The sequence below is a fragment of the Candoia aspera genome, chromosome 4, assembly GCF_035149785.1.
Source record: "Candoia aspera isolate rCanAsp1 chromosome 4, rCanAsp1.hap2, whole genome shotgun sequence".
In the NCBI taxonomy this organism is placed as follows: Eukaryota; Metazoa; Chordata; class Lepidosauria; order Squamata; family Boidae; genus Candoia; species Candoia aspera.
Genome location: NC_086156.1, coordinates 106,110,423 through 106,134,124, shown reverse-complemented (window position 1 = coordinate 106,134,124; position 23,702 = coordinate 106,110,423). Strand labels below are relative to the sequence as shown.

The 23,702-nt window shown below is 42.7% G+C and overlaps 1 protein-coding gene across 2 annotated transcripts; it reads left to right on the top strand.

The window, feature by feature from the left end:
- The first annotated feature begins 605 nt into the window (after window positions 1-605).
- LOC134495824 (ubiquitin carboxyl-terminal hydrolase CYLD-like) lies at window positions 606-22,683 on the top strand. Of its 2 annotated transcripts, none has more exons than XM_063301486.1 (15): window positions 606-628; window positions 1,712-2,184; window positions 3,225-3,554; window positions 6,806-6,911; window positions 8,552-8,922; window positions 10,436-10,604; window positions 11,089-11,233; window positions 11,949-12,071; window positions 15,397-15,488; window positions 16,849-16,912; window positions 17,609-17,741; window positions 18,514-18,622; window positions 19,227-19,345; window positions 20,206-20,422; window positions 21,664-22,683. In XM_063301486.1, exons 2-15 carry the CDS (start codon window positions 1,756-1,758, stop codon window positions 21,846-21,848), a joined length of 2,592 nt encoding a protein of 863 aa, XP_063157556.1. In that variant the 5' UTR covers window positions 606-628; window positions 1,712-1,755; the 3' UTR covers window positions 21,849-22,683. The 2 variants fall into 2 exon arrangements, with proteins under 2 accessions (XP_063157556.1, XP_063157555.1); XM_063301485.1 differs by lacking the exon at window positions 606-628 and adding an exon at window positions 1,178-1,368.
- Window positions 22,684-23,702: the final 1,019 nt, after the last annotated feature.

Below are 23,702 nucleotides of genomic sequence, written 5' to 3'. Positions count from 1 at the left end.
GGGAGGCGGCGGCCAAATGTATTTTCTTGCATTCTCCCTTTTCGGAGATTTACGCCGCGCTGCGCAGCCCCTCGCCCTGCATCCTGGATTCAGCGTGGCCGTGCCCGAAATCGGGAGTGGGGGCGTGGAGGGATCGAGGGAGTTACTGGCAAACGTGTCCTGCGAACTTAACCACCCTGTCGCGCTACTGGCTGCAGATCGCGGGGGTGTGTCGCTCTGTCGAGGGCAGGTAGAAAGTTGGCAAGCGTCCGGTGGGGCATCTGAGCCGAATTAAACCCCTTCCATCACTGCCCTTGCCTTCCTCCCTGGCCTGGTGGCTATTTGACTGCCACGCGGGCATACGCTTATGAACGTATTTCCCCGAAGATGATTCAAGATGGAGATTGCGGGGGGGACAGAAAAGCTGGGGAACTCCTGTTCTTCCAACTCTTCCCCCGCAGTCACACCCACGCACCGTTTCTCCGTTTTGATTGGTTCCCTTTCCCTCCAGCTGGCCTCCCATTGGTTCCCGATTTCCGCCCCTATAAAAACTTTGAGCGACTTCCTCAACTTGGTTTCTTGTTGTTGCTGCAGCTTTTAAGGTGATCCCGCTCTGGGTAGCCAAGAAAGTTAAACGTTGCGCTTCCCGGTGAGTTTTGCGGAGCGACGGACTAGGCGGCGTATTGCGGAGTTTATTGCTATGTATCTTGCTTTGTTGCACGCATTCTCACGCACTCACGAGATCCCTTGCCGCGGATCCCGGTGTGCTGCAACGAGGGGAAAGATGCAGCGAATGCAGTGCGGTGCTCTCCGAGAAGGCCTTAATTCTGCCATCTTATTTGACAATTAAACTACACATGGATCGGTTTTAAATAAGTCAACTTCCAAGGTTGCCAGCGGACCCGATCAGAGGGGTCTGTCCTGTTCCTCTTCTTTTAAATGAAGTATGACACGGAACGGAAGCACAAGCGTTCGAGATATGGTTTAATAAGCGGCTCTTACAGCCAGAATTACAGTTTCGAAGTTGGCACATTCTGCAGGGGAAAAGGGCACGGGAAGTGAGGAAAAAGGAAACTGATCGATTGGACTTAATTCTTTAGGGATGTATTTTTTTTTTCTTCAGTTCTTCCTTTTTCTTTAGCAATTAAACCCTATAGTTTAATGGAATGCATTCATTTGACAGGTGCTCCTTTTCCCGAAATGCCAAATATTCCTCTGCAGCACACTGTATTGGGAGTTAGGGAGCTCCTAGAATAATTGCACTAGAAGAAGAAAAGTAATCAGAATTGCTTCCCTTATGCTGTTTCAAAGAGAGAAGATTATACCTGTGGCTTCATTCTAAAGTAACAGTGGGAAAATAATAAGCCTTTCTTGAAAAGACACTGCAAGGTTTATTTGCGTTTGTGAAGTCCTTGGTGCTCTCTGAGCTAGGCCTAGGATTTGCTGGTTTTAGCAGGGCATTCATTTAGAAGTGGCGTGAAATGCAGGTAACAGGTTTTATCACTAAACTCACAGCACAGCAGCACATGAAAGAGATTGGGGGTAGAAGAGGCGAATCCTAAGCTAGTTGCAGATATATCTCAATTGCTTCCTAACCAGCCTTAGCTGCAACTAACTTTATGTGGATTGCGATGATCATGGTGGCTGACTGAGAGAGGGATCTTTCTGAACTGCAGATGCCAATTAAGTAAGATACCTGGACTGCTTCACTTCCTTTTTTTTTCCCTGGCAGGTAATTGGGGCTCTCATCTTTGTCATTATCACCACCCAACAGCAATGAAGCCCCGGCGACTCTTCATTGCTGTGAAAGGTTTCACAGGAGAAGCCAAAGCTGGTGGAGAAGTCAAGGTGTCCAAGGGTAGCTTACTAAGCCAGGAAGATGCCCGTGGGGTCTCCCCCGATGGAACGTTTTGGGCCAAGGTCTTGGATGCAGAAAAGGTGGTCCGGGTGCCCCCGTTGATGGCATGGGAACTGAGTGGAGCCCAGTCTGGGTTGCTGGAAGCGGTGACCAACGGAGATGAACGCCTGGCACTCTTCAGGCAGGAGCGGCTGATGCGCAAGCTCAGTGCCCTGGGGAAGGGTGACCGAGTGAGGGTCCAGATCACTTCTGCTTCTGGTCAGAAAGTTCAAGGCATCATCCGATACCGAGGACCCATTGACAAGAGCAAGCAAGATACCAGCATCATCTTTGGGGTAGAACTGGTGGTGAGTAATACCACCGGCAGATTGCTGCTAGGGCTGTGCAAAGCATCAGAGTGGAAATTCTAAGCCATTCTGAATATTCCAAGCTTGGAACCAAATAAACAAGGTTCCTAAGTTTTGTTTCACGTAGTTTTGAGTGGGAAGTCAAAACAAGCCCTTGCTCTCTCCTTTTATGTCTTAGCTGCAAAAATAGCTGATGTGGTAGTTTATGCTAAATGCTTAAAGGAAAATTGGCCAGAAGGATGATTTTAAAATTCCTATAGAGAACAATGAAAGAAACCACCACTTGCAATTTACTGCCTTGCTTACTGTGGGAGTCTGTAAAAGTTTCTTTTTAAAACTTGCTTTCTGCATATTTCTAATTAGTATCTTTAGTATGTTTATGGGGTAGGGGTGAGGCTGGCCACAAAAGCAAGCTAGATTCGATTGTTCATCAAAGATTCTTCTATTTATTAAAAAAAAAGTTTCTTAATTCCATCATATGGCAAAACATTCAAAAGGGTTCCATGCATGTCTGAAATATTATGTGAGAACCAGTCTTAAATACTTTAAGAATGTGGGATAGGAGACACATATTGCTTGCCCAACATTTGAAAATTATTTGAAAACTAAAATCATAGGATACAGTAAGAGTTCACATGTTGGGCCCATCACATTGCTATTTCCTTTTCTATAAGCAAAGGAAGATTGAATAGGTAATTCTACAAGAGTTTCTTCAGAAAATCGTAAAATGGCCTAGAGCAGTGTTTTGCAACCTCAGCAAGATGTGTGGACTTCAACTCCCAGAATTCCCCAGCCAGCAGGGAGTTGAAGTCCACACATCTTAAAGTTGCTAAGGTTGAGAAACACTGGCCTAGAGTTGGGGCTCAGATTGGTGGAACCCAGGTTCTCATCACCACTCAACCACCGGAATCAGTGGCTGACCTTGGGAGAGGCATGATTTCTCTGCTAAACCTACCCCACAGGGTTGTTCGGAGGCTAGAGGGATGGAGAGTGGGATGAAGAGGTGACCTCTCTGGAAGAGCCATTATCCTCTTTTATAGGGCGCAGCAGCCGGGAAGGGTTTTACAGATGGCTCCTTCAAAGGACACAAGTTCTTCTCCTGCCGAGAGAATTGTGGCGTCTTTGTACCCATCAGCCGGATTGAGCCTGATGAATCGGTTGAGGGTAGTCCATCAGCATATCGAAGAGGAGGGATCCGGGAGTGTACAAGAGTCCAGCTTACAACAGGAGATCCGTTGTCATCCCCGGGGCTAACGATTGGAGACCGGGTCTTTTTCAAAATGGAAAACAGCACCCCTACTGGCAGTGTAGTGTACTGCAACCATCTTCCTGGGAAATATGAAGCCGGAGTGTTTGTGGGAATACTTCTAGTAAGTATTTGTCCTGAGTACCAGAGAAAGCTGGATACCAGTTCAAGGAATCTCCTGGACTGTTAATTTGACACTCTTTTTCAATACTCAGTCTCACTTCTAATTGAAACAGCAGTTTTTATACAGAAATGTTACATTTCTAGAAATGTGGAAGCAGTGGGGGAAAAAGTTAAGTGTTTGTTTCCTCCACCAGTGGAACTTTGGGCAAAAATGGAAAATGCGTGTGATGCTGAATTATTAACACCTTTTACAAATATAAACTTGTCAGCCTTGTGGGGTAAACCAGTTAGGAATCACAACCAGATGAGCTAATTCTACTTTATTGTACTGCTACATTGACAGAATCTTGCAAGTCTGAAACACACATACATAAACACACACGGTCTCCTTTACAGCCTGAGAAGCTAGGGAGGGTACCTTCTGAGGCTCTTGATCCACCCATTGTTCAGCTGTGGGCTATGCTGTCTCTTATCTGACCGTTCCCTTTGTGGCGTCTCTTTGCCCTGTCTCCCATGGTCTTTCCCACATTCCATTACAAAAGTCATGCTAGTATTTTATAGACTCTGTTAAGTGTAATGTGGATTTTTCTAAACATTTTGTGTTGTGTGTTTGTGTGGCCAGTTTGATCTAGTGGTTAAGGCAACAGGCTAGAAACCAGGAGCCTGTGAGTTCTAGTCCCACTTTAGGCATGAAATCTGGCTGTTTTTTTTTAATCATATGGCATAGCAGTTCAGTGTTCATGCTGCTTTTTCTTGCTGCAAAATCCTTGTGAGGTCCAGCAGCCAGATGTGTAGACTATTTAGCCATGACAAGTCACATTGTCCAGGGTGCATCACGGGGAGGCTAGTCTACATTGCATCTAGTTGGGCTGAGAGAGAGTGACTGGCCCAAGGTCACCCAGCCGGCTTTCATGCCTAAGGAGGGACTAGAACTCTCCTAATATGCCTGATTGGCTCTTGGGCTGAGAGAGAGGGACTGGGCCAAGGTGACCCAGCTGGCTTTCATGCCTAAGGAGGGACTAGAACTCTCCTACTATGCCTGATTGGCTCTTGGGCTGAGAGAGAGGGACTGGGCCAAGGTCACCCAGCCGGCTTTCATGCCTAAGGAGGGACTAGAACTCACAGACTCCTGGTTTCTAGCCCAGAACCTTAGCTACTAGACCAAACTCGCTTTCAGCTGGCTGGGTGACCTTGGGCCAGTCACTGTCTCTCAGCCCAACTTGCCTCACAGGGTTGCTGTTGTGGAGAAAATAGGAGGAGGAAGGAGCATTAGGTATGTTAACTGCCTTGAGGTATTTATAAAAATAATAAAGGCAGGATAGAAAATAAATAAATAAATAAATAAATTGAAATGTGTTGTTGATTCAGGCAATTATGCCTGTGTTGATTTTAGTTTAAAATATGTATTTATTGATTAAATTTATATGCCACCCAACACTGTCTCGACTCTGGGCAGCTTACAGAATAAAATTAATAAAAACAAGCAGTATGCATAGTGTCTTTTCCTGGACTTGCGTGGTAGCTCTGTGATCCCAGGATGGCTTGCTCCAACCTGCTTCAGCAAGATGCACTTGGTGGAGTTGCCTTAACTTAAATGTCTCTTCACTCATGATTACATGGCTACCATATAGACCTAGGAAAAGATGCAGCATCTTTCGAGAGATGCCAATGGGTTTGTTGCGCTCCAAAACATATTTTGGACTTTGGATCCAAGTACTGCATATCTGTCCCTTAATATGCATCTTGCTGCATCAAGCCTGTCTCTTTTGTATGAAACATTGTGTTTCTCAGTTGTCTTTCTCCGTAGCTGCAACTTTGTTTGATTTTTTTTTCTTTTTATCATTTAACGATTTTTGCACAATTCTGAAAACAAAAGGTTTTCCTGTATGAGGCAAGTTTCTCTCTCCTTTCATATTCAATCTATCTCTGATCATAAGCCACTTTTTTGTTTGCATCTTAAGCATTTTCTGTATCATTTAAAACAAATGTGAATAGGAAATAATTTTTTGTTTGTTTTCAATTTTTACAGAGGAAATAAAATTTGGGGGGGGGGAAGCAGTTGAATTCCAAATTTTCCAGGTGTTTTATTTTTCTTTTTAGGCCTTCACATATGTCCTACAGAAGAAAGTTAATCTGCAAAGTTGGAGGAAGAAAAATAATATTTGTTAACTTGATTTTTTTGGAACTTCCTAACTTCTAATACAATTGAGTAAAAGCATCACTTACTATAGTAGACATGTGCAAAATCTGTTGCTGTTTCTCCTCTGTTCCATGCTGATCCAGTCTTCCAGGGGTGATCCAGTGGGGTTCAGGAGGGAAATGGCATGTTCCATTTCTGAAGGATCTACAAAAACATTATGTCTTTCCCTCCCAGATGTTATGGATTATATAAGGGAATTAGCCTCTCCAAAAGAGTGTGTCCCTATACTAACCAGGATATAGCATCAGTCGAACACATACTTTCTGCTGTAGCTTTTATTTTAACTTGCATAATGACCTGATTGAGAGCCAGTTTGGTGTAGTGGTTTAAGGCCCTAGACTAGAAACGGGGAGACCATAAGTTCTAGTCCTGCTTTAAACTCAAAGCCAGATGGGTGACCTTGAACCAGTGATTCTCTCAGCCCTAGGAAGAAGGCAGTGGCAAACCACTTCTGAAAAACTTTGCCAAGAAAACTGAGTAGAAGGCACCAAAGATCTGATTAATCGTACTTTAACACTTTTTCCTGGATATTTAAATCAATTTTATATTAACTATTTTTTCTCTGATCAAATTTCTAAAGTGACTGTAGCAGTGGCAAAATTCCAAACTGGCGCTATTAAGATAAGGAAGCAAATTGATGGTAATTCATATAGAGACCCTGAGGGTCATGCTTAAGAAAGTCGTATCATTCTCGGTTTCAGAATAATACTGTATTTTGTTATTGTCTGTAGACTGTTCCAATAAACTGACTGACTGAGGTATCATCTAGCTGCTAAGCCTTCCCAAATGGGATACAGGAGGACTTGGATGCACAGTAAACAGCAGTGTCCTTCTGAGTGTGTGCAGAGATCTTTAAGCTTTTCACTAATTGAAAGTGTCCTTTTTGCTGCAGGCTTAGAAAGAAGAAGAATTCCCTCCTTTAATACAATGCAAAGTTTACCATGCAGTTATATAATGGCTGGGCTATTCCCTGGTTATGAACAAGGCAGCCTTGTTTAATAAAGTATTGTTACTCCATCCATCTTCTTGACCACTTTTAAATCTCGCTGTAGGATGAGCCAGTGGGTTCCTGGGATGGTTTCTTCAAAGGCAAGCCTCTCTGTCATTTCCCATCACCCAAGTATGGGATCTTGCTCCCCATTTCCAAAGTGCATAAAGGTAAGATTTGCAATAATCAAGGTTTGGGAACATTCTTGCTTTTCGACATTGCTAACTCCAAGGGCATCTTTCACATTCTGCCAAAAATTGATCCTGTGTGTTTTTGACCTGTTCTTCCTTAATCTGATGAAAGTGAATTTGCTTCTAAAGTTTCTTTCAAAGGAGGAAAGTATGTGAGGGAAATGTTCCTAGTTGGAGTGAAATTGCACTGGCTTCCCGTGTGTCAATGAAATTCTATGAGAAATTACTACAAGGGACTTTCCCAGTTGGGAAGCGTGGGCAGCGAGGCTAGAGAGGGGTAGGGAGTGGGACCCTTCAGCAATTAAATGATCTGGAAAAAAACACACCAGGATAAATTGAAAATAAATTCTCAAGCACTTTTATAACCTGTCAGGAAAACAGAAGTCCCTTTCCCAAAGGGAAGAAAACATTGGCATCACTGCAAGGCAGTATATACGTTGTACGTCGTCCAAGTTTCTTACTGCTGAGAGTGCAGAAGGATAGGATTATGTGTATCTTTCTGCAAAAATTAGGGATGTATTGTGAGGTCACTTTGCTCCAATCTTGGATCAGGCCATTTTGAATGTATCAAAAGTACAAACCATCATTGCTTTTCCCATGTCCATATAGTACTTTGTTGAAGATCTCATCAACTTCATGCATCCATGACCTTCTCAGCCTTCCCCTTGCTTTCATCTCATTCACTCTTCCTTCACATACTTGTTTTGCAATTCAATCCTGATTCACCCTCCTTATAAGACCAGAACATCTCAGCATATTTCTTTGGTAACGGTTGTTCCCTTTTCTGTCTTACTCATGTTCATTCAGTACCTATTCATTCTTGACACTCTCTTTGTTATACCACGAATACTCATAAATACCCCGTTCTTTTTGTACTGAACTTATTTTTGTTTCTCCGGGCATGCCCAATTCTCATTTCCTTATAACAACGTGGGCAGAAGCACACTCTGATACACATCCGTTTTCATTTCTTTCAACAAATATTCCTCACGATAGACCACATGCTACCTGCTTCCTTTCTAGCAGCTTTTGCATATCTTATTTTCCCCCCATCTGTTTGATACATGTGTTCGTTTACTTGCTCTCCTGGGGTTTTTTTTGGTGGGGGGGCAGCATTTGATCATTGTAATGATTCCTTATGGTCCCTGTAAAACACGGATATCTTGGTTAGTGGTACATTATTTTTCAAAACTATTTTATAATACAGTCTTTTAAGCATTTTCTGCAAATCATTTGGGTTATCAGCCAACAACATGGCCTCATCTGCCTCCATGTGATTTGTCTCCCCAACCAGCACATCTCTGACAAAGCCACAAGCGTTCCTTATGCATCTGTTGATAAATATGTTAAGCAGCCAAGGGGATATCATACATCCTTGTCTTTGTAATATTTTATTAGGCACTTCAAAGTTTTAAGGGCCAGAAACTTGCTCTGGGCTTCTTGAGTTTTTTTCTTTGTTTTAGTTTAGATTGTTAGAAGGATAAATTGTCTGCTCAAGCTCCAAACTGCACATTGGGGATAATTGAACAACAAATGCATATGCTCTTAAACGTATTTTTGAATGATAATATGGTTAAAATACCTAATTTCTCTTTCTTTTTCTCTCTCCTTCTCAAAAGAACAAGTTGATAAAAGTCCAAAGTCCCACAGCAATTCTTCCACTCCTACTTCAGATGAATATGAAGATTGTCCATCCCCTTCCTCCATCAGATATCCTCCACCAATGAAGGAAGGTTCATCCAAAGACTCCCCCCCACCTTTAGCCCCTTTGACAAATCTGGAGGACCTCAAGGAAGAAGAAGTACGAGTTTTTGAGAGGAAGAAAACCGAGGCAGAAGAATCTGAGGAGGACAAAGACAGCAGAGAATATGACCACCATCTCTTGGAGATCAATTCCATGGTGGAGGTTTATAATCCACCCATCTACGGTGTGATACGGTGGATTGGAGAGCTTCCAGATGTGGATGAGACGGTTGCTGGCTTGGAGCTGGTGAGAACAAAGGATGGGAGAAGAGGCACACTTGCACGTTTTATTCCTGTTACTCTAGCTTTCCATATATATGCAGTGGTTCCACACCAGCTTCAGAAGGTTATTTCTCAGCTGAGTTAAATGCCTGCTAATTCCTTGATCCTAATCAAAATGCAGCACTAAATCAAAATCAGTCCTATTATAGCCATTTTATCAGATAGCATAGTGCAGTGTTTCTCAGCCGTGGCAACTTTAAGATGTGTGGACTTCAACTCCCAGAATTCCATATGCCAGCATGCTGGCTGGGGAATTCTGGGAGTTGAAGTGCACACATCTTCAAATTGCCAAGGCTGAGAAACACTGGCATAGCATAACATATTATGGACATATGGTCATCTGAGTCCTCCTTTAGGTCAACAAGTGCATGTTGTGTGTGTTAGATAATGTATATACGTACATACTGTATGCATATGCAGGGAACTTAAAACCTGAAGTCTCTATCTTACTAAATAGAAAATAATCCTCATTCTGCCAGTTGCAATAGATCTGTTGCTAAAAGTGAAGCAAGTTGCATAGTTTTACAGATGATTGTACCTTCAAGGGATGAACTAGATGTTCTTTATTGAATTGTTTGCTACATGTAATTTGGCTACCATAGAAGAGATTTCAGCTGACTGATCACTTGGGGTAGATAATGGTATGTTTTCCATCCCAAATGTAGCATATTCCCAATAAGAGCAGGTGGTATTTCTCTAGAAAAGGAGAGGTGCAACAATGCATGTTGTATCAATTCCATACCTATCCCATCCAAAGGACAAAAGCACTGCCACTATATGGAAGAATCAATTTAATATAACATTGAGTTGGGCCTGTGATCGCACTTTTCCTGATTGTGGCAGTGGGTGAGTGGAGTGAGTCTCCTTGAAAGCATCACATTTGACCTGCCTGGGATAGTTATTCCATAAAGTCTCTAAACCAGTTTGCCATACCACAGAAAAGTCATAACTTTAACCAGAGACAACAGGGCATATTTTAAGTTTCATCTGGCATCTGCTTAATTATAACTTTTAACACTTTTCCACTTGTACAGTAAGTCTGGAATCTGTGCAGGAAATGTCTTTCTCACTCTTCCTTGCAGTTTGAACTGGAAGGAGTCAATCCAAAGAACAAATCTCTCAGAGCTCTGATTAGTCATGTTTATTAGAAGGAAGGTTAAGGTTGCAACCCAAGAATTCCAGCAAGGATTCTTGATTCCAATAAGAAACCTGTAGATAGGCAGCTGAAAGCAGCAATGCTCTGGTCTGGTTTCTCACACTTTTTTGAAATCAGGGGAAGCTGGTCTGTCTTGTGAAGGAGGGGCGGGCTTTATCTGTTCATAGTTTTGGTAGCTGCTGCTCATCTTACCAATGTGAGATATTACTCACATGGCCTTGTTAGTAAACAGAGTTGGCAAGATGTTATAAATCATAGGACAGAGGGAAAAGGTTGGGAACATTTTGGGATGTATACGGTCACCCCTTTTTATGTTTTCCAGGAGGAACCACTACCATCAGGCTGCACAGATGGACAATATAGAGGGATCCGTTATTTCTACTGCCAACCAAACAAAGCCCTCTTTGTCAAGCTGTGCCACTGCCACCCTGACTCACGTTTTGACACCCTGCAGAGTCCAGAGAATCCTGTTTTGCGATGCAACTCCCTGGGTATGGCTCAGACCAGTGTTGCTTGACCTTGGCAGCTTTAAGATGTGTGGACTTCAACTCCCAGTATTCGCCAGCCAGCAAGCCAGCATATGGTTTAACACAGTGTTTCTCAATCTTGGCAACTTTAAGATGTGTGGACTTCAACTCCCAGAATTCCCCAGCCAGCATGCTGGGGTATGGAATTCTGGGTGTTGAAGTCCACACATCTGAATGTTTTCAAGGTTGAGAAACACTGGCTTAGAGAGACTGAAAGCAGAGCGGGCGGAAGCTGGAAATTTACTAGCTACCTTTTATCCTTGGAGTAAGGAATAGATGGTCTTGCAGAAGTCATTCGACTAAAGCACCCACCATCCTTAGCCATTGGGCAGGTTGGCTGGGACTAGAGGACATAGAGTTGTAGCAACTTCCAGAAGGTTGTCTGTTCCCCTCTGGAACTATTGATTAAATGTTGGGTTAAACTACTGATTAAACTCTTTATTCCTAGACTTTCGGGTCTATGCCAGTGCCAGGGTGGAAGAGGACACACCACCACCCCTGTTGGGCAATCAGGGTATGGAACTTCTCTCAGGGTGGAAGAAGGGGATCCAAGGTCATTGCAACTCTTGCTACCTTGATGCTACTTTGTTCTGGTAAGACTGGCTCTACCACCAGAGTGATGTATTGTTCTAAACTGGCAAGACCTGCCTTTGATTTCCTTTTTGGGCCTGAAATGTCTGTGACCTGCAGTTAGGTGAATCTGGGAAGGCCCACCAGAACTTGGGGAATTGGAAGAAAACATTGGCAAATCACATTCTTTTTCATGCAAGAGCAGGATTAGGATAACATGGGGTGTACAGAGCCAGAATTGTGTGGTGGTTAAGGTCTTGGATTTGGACCAGGGAAGCTTACTTCAAGTCTTCACTTGACCATCAGAATGGTGCATACTGTCCACCTTCCCTTAAGCTCTCAGAGCAGAGAGACACATATGTTGCATTATGCCATGCCCCCATGTACAGGGCTTTACATGACTTCTCCATGGTGCCTCCTGGTGGCCAATGTAACATGACCATGGAAGCTCACTGGGTAAATAAGTAAGTAGTTGAGTCAGTCCAACCTGACCTATCAGGTTCTTGTTAAGGGAAGAGTAATATATACTATCATTTAAACACAGTATCAATATTGTATCTATGTCTTTCATCGTTCAATAAACTCTGGCTGGATACCCCCTAATTGTAGAAAAACAATATTGTCCAATTTTGGGGGGGGGTACTTTCCCATATCCCCATTTATAACCTCTAGACCTTCCTGCCTTCTTCGAAGCTGGGGACAGACTCCAAAGATCCTGACTTTCTCTTCTCTTTATAGTATGTTCTCCTTTACTTCTGTGTTGGATTCAATGCTACTACGTCCAGCAGACAAGAACGATGGGGAATCTTACACTGAGACACGGGACCTCTTGAGAACAGAGATTGTCAACCCTTTGCGCAAGTGAGTTTGGGTTCATCCTCTAAAAATGCCTGGCTCCTCTCTTTGATTGGATTTTCACTTAATTACAGTATTTCAACTTAAGAACAAAGGCCTTAAGAGGGCCTGTCCTCTTGAATAACATTCCCATCCCCCAAAATTCATTTGGCTCCCACTCTGACCAGATCTGAAAAATCTCTAAAAACCTGGCTTTTCCCCCAGAACTTGAGTTAAGGCAGATGGTGAATCTCTTATAGGTGTGTGTGTGTTTGTGTTTTGGGTGGTGGGTTTCTGTTTTTAATCTTGTATGTTACCCAGAAACTTTCAGGAGTTAGGCAGTTTTTGTAAGGCGGGCGGGCGGGCGGGCGGGCAGATAGATAGATAGATAGATAGATAGATAGATAGATAGATAGGCCAATGGAGAATGGTGGCAAGTTTCTTAGCAGATGTACAATATTCCACCATTTGTTTTAAACATCTATTCTTTCTATGGATGTTCACTCCTCCTAAACTATTCTTATTGAATTGGGATGTGGTCACTCTGGCTGAGATTCACATATTGTACTATTAACAATCTACTGAGTAAACCTCAGTTAGCCAGGCTTGACCAGTGTGCTCATCCCAAACCCATGGTTTACCCAAGTGTAATGTGAGAACCCTGGTATTTTCTGGTTGTCTCTTTGTCTCTCTAAATGATAATGCTTTGTCTTTTATTATGAGAGGACCATGAAGATTTCTTCTATTGGGATGTCTGCAGAGTATATATAGAAAAGTCAAGATGGCAGGTGGGATGGTGTGATTGAAACTCTGCCTATTTTTTAAGCGTGTAAAAAACAGGTAAAGCTTTGATTGCACCATCACAGCTGCCATCTTGACTTTTTCAACCCCATGTTGTGGACACCTGTTTTCGATGGATTCTTGAAAGAAAGGAAACAGCTTTACTTATATGAAGAAGAATGTGGGAGAACAAGAATTTAAAACAGCTCCCAACTCTTTGGTATCCCCTTGTAAAAGAAAAGTTTTCAAAATAACATAATTAATTTATCCCTTTAAAATGTTTATCTGCAAGGCATTGCTTGCCTCCCGGATAAAGGCATATCAGTATTTCCCTTTAAGAGAATATGTGCAAATGCTGTGTCTGTGTGAGAGAGAGAGAGAGAGAGGATGTATGTATGAAGCTGGAACATCACTGCCACCCCCTCCATTACAGAGCACAGCAGCTGATATGAGGCAAAAGATCATGGATAAGCTAGGTACGGTCAACCCTCGAGACCAATTACCAAGGCTCAGTGGAGAAGTACCATCAGACAGTATGCTAGAAGATGCCAATGTAGCCCTTACAACAATCCCTGCCAGGCTAAGGAGATACACTAGAGAAGCAGAGGCCAAGAATGCTCTGTTCTCCACAGAACCACCCAAGGTGTACTCCCAACTGCAGTGCAACAACACAGTCACAGCAGAGCCACCAACATCAGAAACTGAACAGTACTGGAAGAACATATGGGAGAAAGAGAAGACACATAATACCAGTGCAAAGTGGCTGCAGGACTAGAGATCAGGCCACAGCAATCTCCCAGAACAGGAACCAGTCACCATCACAGTAGGAGACATCCAACAGCAGGTCAAGAATATGAAGAGCTGGACAGCACCTGGCCCAGACACAATCCACATCTACTGGCTATAGAAACTAACAGCAGTGCATGAACGCCTGGCAGCACAGATGAACCAGCTGCTAGCAACAGGCTCCCACCCAGACTGGCTAATACAAGGAAGAACAGTGCTGATTATGAAAGACCCTCACAAGGGAACAGCCCTGTCCAACTACTGGCCAATAACCTGCCTCCCCACAACATGGAAAGTCCTCTCAGGCATTATAAGCCCCCAAGCTACAGGACCATTTGGGCCAGAATATGAGCACAGCTCAGAAGGGCATTGGGAACGACACCAGAGGCTCAAAACACCAGTTGCTCATAGAGTGGTCGCCTGAGACACAAGGTCTAGACAGACCAGTCTGAGCACAGCCAGGATTGACTACAGGAAAGCCTATGACTCCATGCCACACACATGGATCTGCGAATGCCTGGCACTATACAAAGTCAACAGGACACTAAGGACCCCAGGAGCAACATCTGAGCTCTCTGTCCGGAAGATGCAGTGCTAGGAACAGCTAAGATACTGCACAGAACCCTCAAACTCCCAGGCCTCTGGTAGAGGACCTGGGGCTGAGGAAGACACATATCACCCATATAGACGAGAAGGGAATTTTTATTTAAATTGGGGGTTCTGCGCATATATATTCAGTAAGCCAGAGAGAACAGTTGGGAACTTCTAAGATTGCCAAACATTTGTTGTGTGATGTGAGAATGCAGTGGTGTGTTAGTGCAAGTCACCCACACAGGGGTTTCCCAAGTGGGTGAATCATCTTGAATCTGTCTCTTCCACTATCCCCAAAATAAACTATTTGATCACACCTTAAATTCTGAAAGCTCAACACGTAACAGTGGCTGATAGCTATTGTTTGTTATTGGCCCAGCTGCCTCCTTTCACAGACTCTGATAATTCAATTGAGCAAGAGAGAACACAAAGTTAGGTGAGTAAAGTAACAACAAATTGCTACTGCAGGCATTTCAATCCCGTTAGGATAATGAGAGAAATGTCACTTCACCCTATTCCTTTTTCACTTTATTTCATGTTTGCTAGATTGGCATCCAGCTGGCCACTTGACCTGGCTGACAGTGGCTGACCTAAAGACCAGGGTTGAATCTAGTTAATATTCAGGTGGATGTCTTTAGGAATTCTCAGGGTTGTAGGTTAGTCTGGGGGAAGGAGGAAGGAGGGAGAAGGAAGGAGGAGGAGAAGATTTTCCAGGAGGAGGACTTTGGCTCATGGATCTACCAGGCTTTTAACTGGTGAAGGACAGGAAAGTTCACAAGGCTAGGAGTCTTCAGAAGTAAATGCCTGTCTAAGGAACTGAATCCTCTGGCTAGGGTTGTGAGCAACCCAGATTCTTTGCACAGGCTGGAATCTTGTATTTCATTATCCCATAAAATGGTTTGTTTGCTGTGGCTTAGTCTAATCTCCAAATCAAGCTGCAGTGCAGTTTGCAAACCCCTTGTGGACAATTCAACCACAGGGGTAAACAAAACAAAGCAAAACAGTTGTGGCTTAGCCAAACGGGGGGTCCATCACCAATCTGTAGCTCTTTCAGAAATTTTGTGGGAAGCCTAACAGATTGACTGCTCCTTCTTACCTATTGCTCTCGCCATCACTTAAAAAAAGCAAACTTGGTGACTTGGTAACACTTATGTGTGTTTTTGTTTTGTTCTGTTTTGCCTTTTTCACTGGATAGGAATGGTTACGTTTGTGCCACCAAAATCATGGCCTTGCGGAAAGTTTTGGAAACAGCCGGGCACTCCTCGGGCTTCACCAGTGAAGAAAAAGGTTTGGGGCCTGTGCATGTGTGTGTGTGTGTGTGTGTGTGTTGCATTGTAAGGTGAAGGAGCCACCTGGGCAATTGTAAAAGATGGGGAGAGCAGGAGAAGGAGAATGGAGATTCAGATACGCATGCTACCATCCCCATTCTGCATGATCACTTCTTAGCATGCATGCACTATCTTTTCCTAAGTCAAATGCTCAGTATTTTTGGCACTGCTTGTCAGGGACTGTACAGAATTTCCACTTGAAGTGTTTTCCGCTCTATTTGGAGAGGCATAGAATTGATCCTGGGACTTTCTGCAGACAAAAGCAATTGCTAAGCTTATCCAGATTAGGTCTGGATGTGACCCAGGCTTTGATAAATATCTACATCTAGAAGGTACATAAGGAAATTGAAACACTCCTGCTTAAATTCATCTCTTACATTAAGCACTGCTCAAACCAGATGGAAGCAGCGTTCAACTTTGCTGTGAGTGGTCATACATAGGATTGTATGGCCGACCTGACTATAAAGCAGGACACCCATGGGTGCAGGTAAAATGACCACAGTCTTGCAGAAAAGCAAAGTCTCCTGAGATTGGGTCTGAAATCCCTGAAATATGGCAACGTTTGATGTTTTTTTAAAATGTATTAATAGAATATATGCACCAAGAAATAATAGAGCATGATGCTACAGTTAAAAAGAGAGAGAGAGATTATGTGCCATGAAGTTGGTGTTGACTCCTAGTGACCGCATAGATAAATTTTCTCCATGATGATCTGTCCCTAACCTGGTCTTTCAGGTCTTCCAGTGGCGCACCCATTGCCACTATAACTGACCACCTGGTTGTCCTCTTCTTCTCTTTTCTTCAACATATATGTGTGGGTATATGTAATAGAAATAAAACTTAGAAGGGAAAAGAAAAGAAAAAAAAGGTGGGCAGGGTGAGGGGAAGAGATCCATATAATGTTAATGAAAACTAGTCCAGTCCTTTAGCATATTACTAGATCTGGACCATATAGAACCACCCTGATGCATCTTTTCATTTTTTGAAATATGAAGATCTTCCAAAAACTGATAATGAGCACATCTCTGGGATCTTCTCTTTAACGTCAAGAGTGTCCATCTCTTTCCACCTACATATCAACATTTGATGATCTCCTGAGAATTGGGGCAATTAAACAATATGAAAGGGTCTTCCTGCTACCTGAGATGGTTCCCACTCTTGCTGTTAAGCTTCAAAGGAAATATGGGGACATAATGGGGGGGCATTACTTTATTTTTATACTACTCTTCCTTTCTTTGCTAAAGGGAAGGCAGATCTGTCTGAACTGAGTGCACAAGGCAAGAAAGATTGTGTCTCCATTTTTGCCTTTCTCTTGACAGACCCAGAAGAGTTCCTTACCCTGCTCTTCCGAGTGCTAAAGATGGAGCCTCTCTTTCAGATCCGGTGAGGAAGATGAGCAGTCTTCTACTCCGTAGCCCCCTGCTGTATATTTGTGGTGTGCAGAACATTTCAAATTTGAACTGCCTCAGATTCAAGATGCCCCAGTTGGGGCTCAAAACATTTAGTTTGAAGGCAGAAGGGTCTGTTTTGCATTTGAAACAGGGTGGTTTCAATTACATGGAAAGTTTTTGGGGCTCAAACTTGAAACACTTCAAAAGAATGCTCAAAGCAGCCCATTTCAGACTTGTAACAACTGTTTCAAAATGGGATGTTTTGGAAATAAGATGTATACACCCCTACTGAACATTCATGCCAAATCGCACCAAGATGGTACACCAAGATAAGTCAAAATAGGAAGTCACAGATATTTGTATATCTTCTTTGATTAGTTGGGATGGGTATAGGATAGTAATACATAATAATTTTTAATCATAGAGCAATGAAGTTGCTGTGACCACAGATCACCTATACATCTCTACTTGGCCTTGTTCTGGCTGTTCAGCCTTGCTAGGAAGTATGTCTGTATAGTTCTTAGTATACCTTTGCAACCCTGAGGGAAAGAAACTTTGAAAAAGAAAGTAACCCACTGTAGATTCTGCTGACTACATTTTCCCTACATTTACAATTTTTCTCACAGTCCTTACTCCAGACAGAATAGTGTCCCCTAATCTAATTCTTTTTTCCCTTCTTCCAACCCAGCTCAGCTGGTCAGGACCCTCATGGCTGCATTTTCTACCAGATATTTACTGAGGACCACCCAACTCATGTGGTCCCAACAGTTCAAGAGCTTCTGGAGGGATCACTGGTGACTGGGGATCTCAAATTCACAGAGGTGAGATGCAGCACCAAGAGGATAGATAGATGTGACCTTCCCATCACCTCAGATGCTTTTCTCAGAAAGACACCTTGTATCACATTTGAAGGACCCCAGGGTGGGGAAAGTTGATCTAGGGTCAGGCCCGTCCACAACATGATGGTTGTGTGATCAAAGTGATTTTAGTTCCATTGTTGTAGCCACCATCTTGACTTTTTAGATGTCCCTGTCTTGGGTCAAGCTGCCAGGGTAAAGTTCTACTAAGTCTACATGCGGTCACTGAATGTTTTGGGTTCATCCTCAGAGTCCTATGGGATATTGTAAATATTATAAATAAATAAATAGTTGCTGTGGAATGCCCATAGGAACTTTTAAAAAATAATTTTGCAATTATATTGTACTATATTATATATAAGTAATATAGCCCTATTTCAGTTAACTGTAACTGTAAATAAAATGGAATCAACTGTAGTTTCTGATCTGGCCATTCCCAACTCTTTATTTTTTAAAAAAATCAATGGTTATACCTTTTATATAATGTAATTATCAGCACATTTATCATTGAGGAGAGTACAAAAATTAACTAACCCATTAATTTTTAAAGTTGGTCTGCCATGAGTACCCTTGTCCAAGGCCGTTGTGCAAATACTCTTCACGGTATCATTAAATAGATTTGAAGAACCTGAGATGCTTCTTTCTTTGAGCTGAGTGTCCATAGTGGGGCACCATCAATAGTCCCCGTCTATTCTACTTCCCCACCCCATCCATGTGCTTTCTTTCTTCCTGGCAGGCCCCTTCCTGCCTTATCCTTCAGATGCCTCGGAATGGGAAGAACTTCAAAGCCTTCCGAACCATCCAGCCCAGCCTGCAACTTGACCTCACAGATCTCCTAGAAGAAAGTAAGGGATGAGAGAGAAAAGCATCTCTGTCATAGGAGTTCAATCCTGTTGTGCTGTACGTCATCTGAGAATCTAGAACAAGGTTGAGGGCAAGAAATGGTTCAGTTTAGCCTCCTCTTTCTTTATGGCACTCCCACTAGGTAGACCAGACCAGGAAATCACAGGAAAGCTAAAACTATTTTTTATTGAGATTGGCTATAATAGAATCTTGCAAGTCTGATTGTGCTTTACCTCCCCTTCTTTCTTATAGTTCAGCGAAATAGAGAGTTGTCTTCCTGAGCCATTTTCCAATGTTATCTCATAGTTCTGGACTTAAAAATGCTTCAGCCCCTCTTGCCTAGGTAATAGTTCCTGCGTATCTCCATCACAGTCATCTTCCTTAATCTCTGTGCCTACTGTGGCCAGCTAGATACTTCGCGGAAGCTCCCAAACTGAAGTAACTTATCTTTCTCTACTATTCCCTCATAGCAGTTGGTTTGTTATAGTGGTGTAGTAGTTAAAATGGTGGACAAGGGAGTATTGGATGTCGTTTCCCACAATCCATAGCCGACACGTCTGTTTTAACTTCTAACATAGTCCAACCTTTCTGACTTCACCACTGCAGCTCCTCGAGAGTGTTGTGTATGCCAAGGACTGGCTATGATGGAGTGTCCAGATTGCTACCAGGATCCTGGTTTTGGCATTCGATGCATCAAACAGTTCTGCAAGATTTGCAATCAGCAGGTATATTTGCACCAGCTTCCCATCCCAGGATACTCCCTTAGGCTATGCTTGCCTGACATAGAATCATAGCCGAAGGATGCCACAGAGATGTTCTAGTTAAAACCTTTCCATTCTTGATGCAGAAAAGTTTTAATGTCTTTGACTGATGCTATTCTGCTGAAGCTCTTGAGAGGATGAAGTCCTGAGTATCATTGTCAAACTGCTCTTAGCATTAAGAACAGGATTCCTGTGCTTGTCTTGCCTTATCCATCTGGGTATATATAGCCTTAAAAAAGGGTGAGCGAGGAGGGATATGATTGTCTTCTTCTAATATCTGAGAACTCATTGCATAGAAGTTCTGTCCTCTCTTCTTCCAGAAAGCAGGACATGGATTAAAGGAGAAAGCAGGTAGCAGTTACCTGTTAGAATACACTTACTAACATTAAGAGCAGTTGGACAGTGGAACCAATTACCCAGAGTGATGGTTGTTCTCCTTCACTGGATATGTTCAAATGGAGGCTAGACAACCATCTGTCCAGGAATGTTGGACTTTGTCCAGAATTTGGATCCCTGTACTGAGCAAAGGGTAGGATTTGGTGCCTAAAGGGCCCCCTTCATCTCTAAGACTTCATGAATTCTGAGCTAGAAAATACAAGGTTCCAGTCTTGTTTATAGTGGGCCTTTTTTTAGAAATGATGGTAATGGATGATTCAATAGTCAAGAAATCCCTTTGCAAAACCTGGGTTTGATGTGCTAGATTAGTTCTGGTTTTATTTTTGTTGTTTGTTGTTACTATATATTAAATGTATATGGTTGCTCAACTGGAAAGACTCAAGGCAGCTTTGTTTTAAATCTCTTGTTCTTTGGCTACTGCTATGCAGGTTCACAAGCACCGAGCCCGAAGGTGCCACCAACCCCGTCCACTGCATCTGCCTGAGGGGCTTTCCCACTTAGGCTGCCTGCCAGAGGCCATCCCTCGCCAGACAATGCAGCTCTTTGCAGTTCTCTGCATTGAAACAAGCCATTATGTAGGCTTTACCCGCCATGGCCCAGATGTCCACGAGTGGCTTTTCTTTGACAGCATGGCCGACCGTGAGGGTGAGTTGTCACAGGGTGTATCTTCCAAAGAAAACCAGGATTTGCTTTTATCAACACTGTGCTTATCATGGAAAATCAGACTTGAATCTTCCCTTTGGTTTGGAGAATTAGTTTGACTCAACAATTGAACTGACTTGGAGAATCCATCTGCCTCCATATGGATGATGAAACTGAATCCTCAGATTGGTTTGATTTGGATTTTTGAAGGAGTTTAGAAAAAAAACTGCTTTGCATATGGGTAGAAGTATTAAACATTGTCCAAATTGACTTGGAAAGTATCCAATTCCACAAATCAAACAACTATTCAGTTTGGAGATTTGGTTGAATCTCTGAATCAATCTCACAGCTCTACAATTACTGCTTACAGCCAAGGTTACTGCACATACATGGGATTTAAAAAAAAATCAGAAATGGAAGCTTTCCAGTAAACAGGCATGGGTACAATTAAAATTTATATACAATATCTTGTATATAAGTGAGCCACAACAGCTGGCAGCCCCTAGCTAACCTTGGCTATCTTGAAAAGCTAAGTATGGTCAGACCTGGTTCATACTTGGATGGGAACCTCCAGAAAATCTCATGGCTGTTGGTTAGACCAGTGTTTTTCAACCTTGGCAACTTGAAGATGTGTGGTCTTCAACTCCCAGAATTCCCCAGCCAGCATGCTGGCTGGGGAATTCTGGGAGTTAAAGTCCACATATCTTCAAACTGCCAAGGTTGGACTGAATAATAATAATAATAATAATAATAATACAGAAGGTGGCAATGGCAAGCTACTTCCATACTGCTGCCAAGAAAATTTCCTGCATCTCTCCTTGTAAGCCACCAGGCATCAAGCTCAACTTGAAGGAATCTTTAGTTTTCTTACTTTTGAGAACTTAACATGGCTTCTGTCCCAATGAATACTTCAATCATATGTTTATCAGCTACTTGAAGTCTAGACCAGATACTTCCTTACTTGGACAGAGATCTTGTAACGGTCTTCCAGCAACAGCAAACACGGTGACTTAATGGGAATTTTTGCCTGGCCTGGAAAAAAAAAATCTTCCTAGGGTCACTCCAAATCTCAGAAAAATTGGTAATGGGAGACATCTTCAGAGATGCTGCTGTTCATTGAAAGTGTTTCCCAGTGACAAAATCTCACTGATCAGAGATTGGAATTCCAAAAGTAAGTTGATCATGTCCTCTTGTTTCTCTCCATGCACACACTCAGTCTTTATGCCTGTCTTTTCTTTTCCAAGGTGGACTGAATGGCTTTAACATCCCTCGTGTCACACCCTGTTCAGAGGTAGCAAATTACTTGGAAATGTCTCCCGAAGCTCTGCAGGGCTTGGATCCCAAATCTTTGCCCTCTTATGCCCGCCGCCTCCTCTGCGACGCTTACATGTGCTTCTACCACAGCCCTTCCCTCAGCCTCTATAAATAAAGTTTTGGATGAGAGGGAGGAGATTGTAGAAGAGAGAGAAGGAAGCCATGTGGCTGCAGGGATCCCATGGTAGATGTGTCTGTAAATCTGGGTGTTTAAATCAGAACCCTTGGGAGAGATGACCTGCCACCCAGAGCGCTGAGCAATCCAGAAGCATGGGCTACGTAGTTACCTAGAACTCTTCAGATGGAAGCAGCACCGGAGTCTACACTTCCTTCAGGACTAATCTGGGTGAAATGCTTAAAAATATTCTGGGGAATTTTCCCTGATCACTCTTCACCATCCTAAACTTTTGGGGGATGGTAGACACAACTGAATGAACTCCATCCATTTTGATCAACTCACCAAAGGATGTTTGGACATTTGTATGTGAATGATGACTACCATGCCTCTAACCCACTCTCTGCTTGGGCACTTCTGAACCAATCCTGAAGAGTCTTTTTATACCATACAAACCTGCTGGACTGTTAACGGTCCTTTCACCAAGTCATCCCACCCGCAGATTAAAGGAGTGATTAGCAGAGAAACGGGGCCTTCTCAGGGTGATAACTTGTCTTTGGCACTCTCTCTCCAGAGATATACACCTGATCCCAGTTCTGATGTCCTTTGAAAATCAGGTGGAGATTAGAGTCCATAATTGGAGAGATTTTTTAAGAGTGTTTTTTTTAACGGTTTCTCTGTATTTTATTGCCTGAGAAAAGCAGGTGTTGCAATTTTGATATGGTGCGTTGGTTACTGCCTGGTTTTTATTGCTTAAGGGCTCACTCTCCTGGGGAGGTATGCAGTAGGGCAGTTTATACCATTGGAAATAAATCTCCTGCCCTATCTTTTGAAATGGGGTATATTTATTAAAAGAGCTATCAAAATTTCCTTTGACCGTCAAATGCAGGAATTAGCTATCTTCAAGCATTGAGTACCATTATACAATGTTAAATGATGGCAATATTTTTTAAATCTTAAAATAGTCCAAATAATAATAATAAAAAAAGTTCAGCACTTCTCCCAAGGAATCACCCATCTCACCCTATGCTCTCATGCAGGAAGAGAAAGAATCTATGTATTTCCACTTGAAATATTTCAGGCTTTGGCAATCTCATGAGGTTATTTATTTATTATTTAGTAACATAGATTTCCACAGAGGAGGCATGTATTCGAACCGTAACATTGTCAGAGGCCATTAGGACTGGATTGGTAAAAGCATATCCAACAATTCAAATTCCAAATCACCTTTTCAGTTCTGGCCCTAAACCTCTGCAGCTCAAATCAACATGGCATTAGGGTAGGTTAGAAAGCTAAAATAATATAATGGGTGTATTCAAAGCAGAATGGCAAAAGCTGGACTACGGAGAAGGCCTTGAATTGAACTGTGACAATTACTGAAGAAAATGGATTTCCAGGTGAGGTTCTGTAGCACAGCAGTTGCATTCTTTGTTTGAGAAACTATTATTTATTTATTCATGCATTCATTCATTCATCCAACTCCAAACTGCAACATACTAAAAACAACCTACCACCAGGACTCACTTTGCAACACACCCGGCCTCGGCACCATCTAAAAAGGAAAAGTTCCTGTACAATACCAAAGTATGCAATAATTAGAAAATATTCTGTTAAACTCATGGGTGGAAACAGGTGGCCATATTATTCTGCAGAACCACATCACCATTACCATTTTCTGTCAGGCATGCTCAGGGTGCTTCTGGGAGTTTCAGTATCATCTAGAGAACATGTGTTGTGAACTCATATTAAGGTGATAGGGTAAGAATTTTCCCATTTCTAGTCATTCCTTCAACATGTAGGAAATCAACTGAAGATATGGATCAGGGAGGTGAATCAAGATGGCACCAGTACAGC

Excerpts from the sequence above, each read along its gene's own strand:
- LOC134495824 (XM_063301486.1), top strand. The coding sequence starts at position 1,756 with ATGAAGCCCCGGCGACTCTTCATTGCTGTGAAAGGTTTCACAGGAGAA. Across the intron at positions 10,605-11,088 it reads TTTGCGATGCAACTCCCTGG|ACTTTCGGGTCTATGCCAGT; the intron begins GTATGGCTCAGA and ends CTTTATTCCTAG. Across the intron at positions 18,623-19,226 it reads CACAGATCTCCTAGAAGAAA|CTCCTCGAGAGTGTTGTGTA; the intron begins GTAAGGGATGAG and ends TCACCACTGCAG.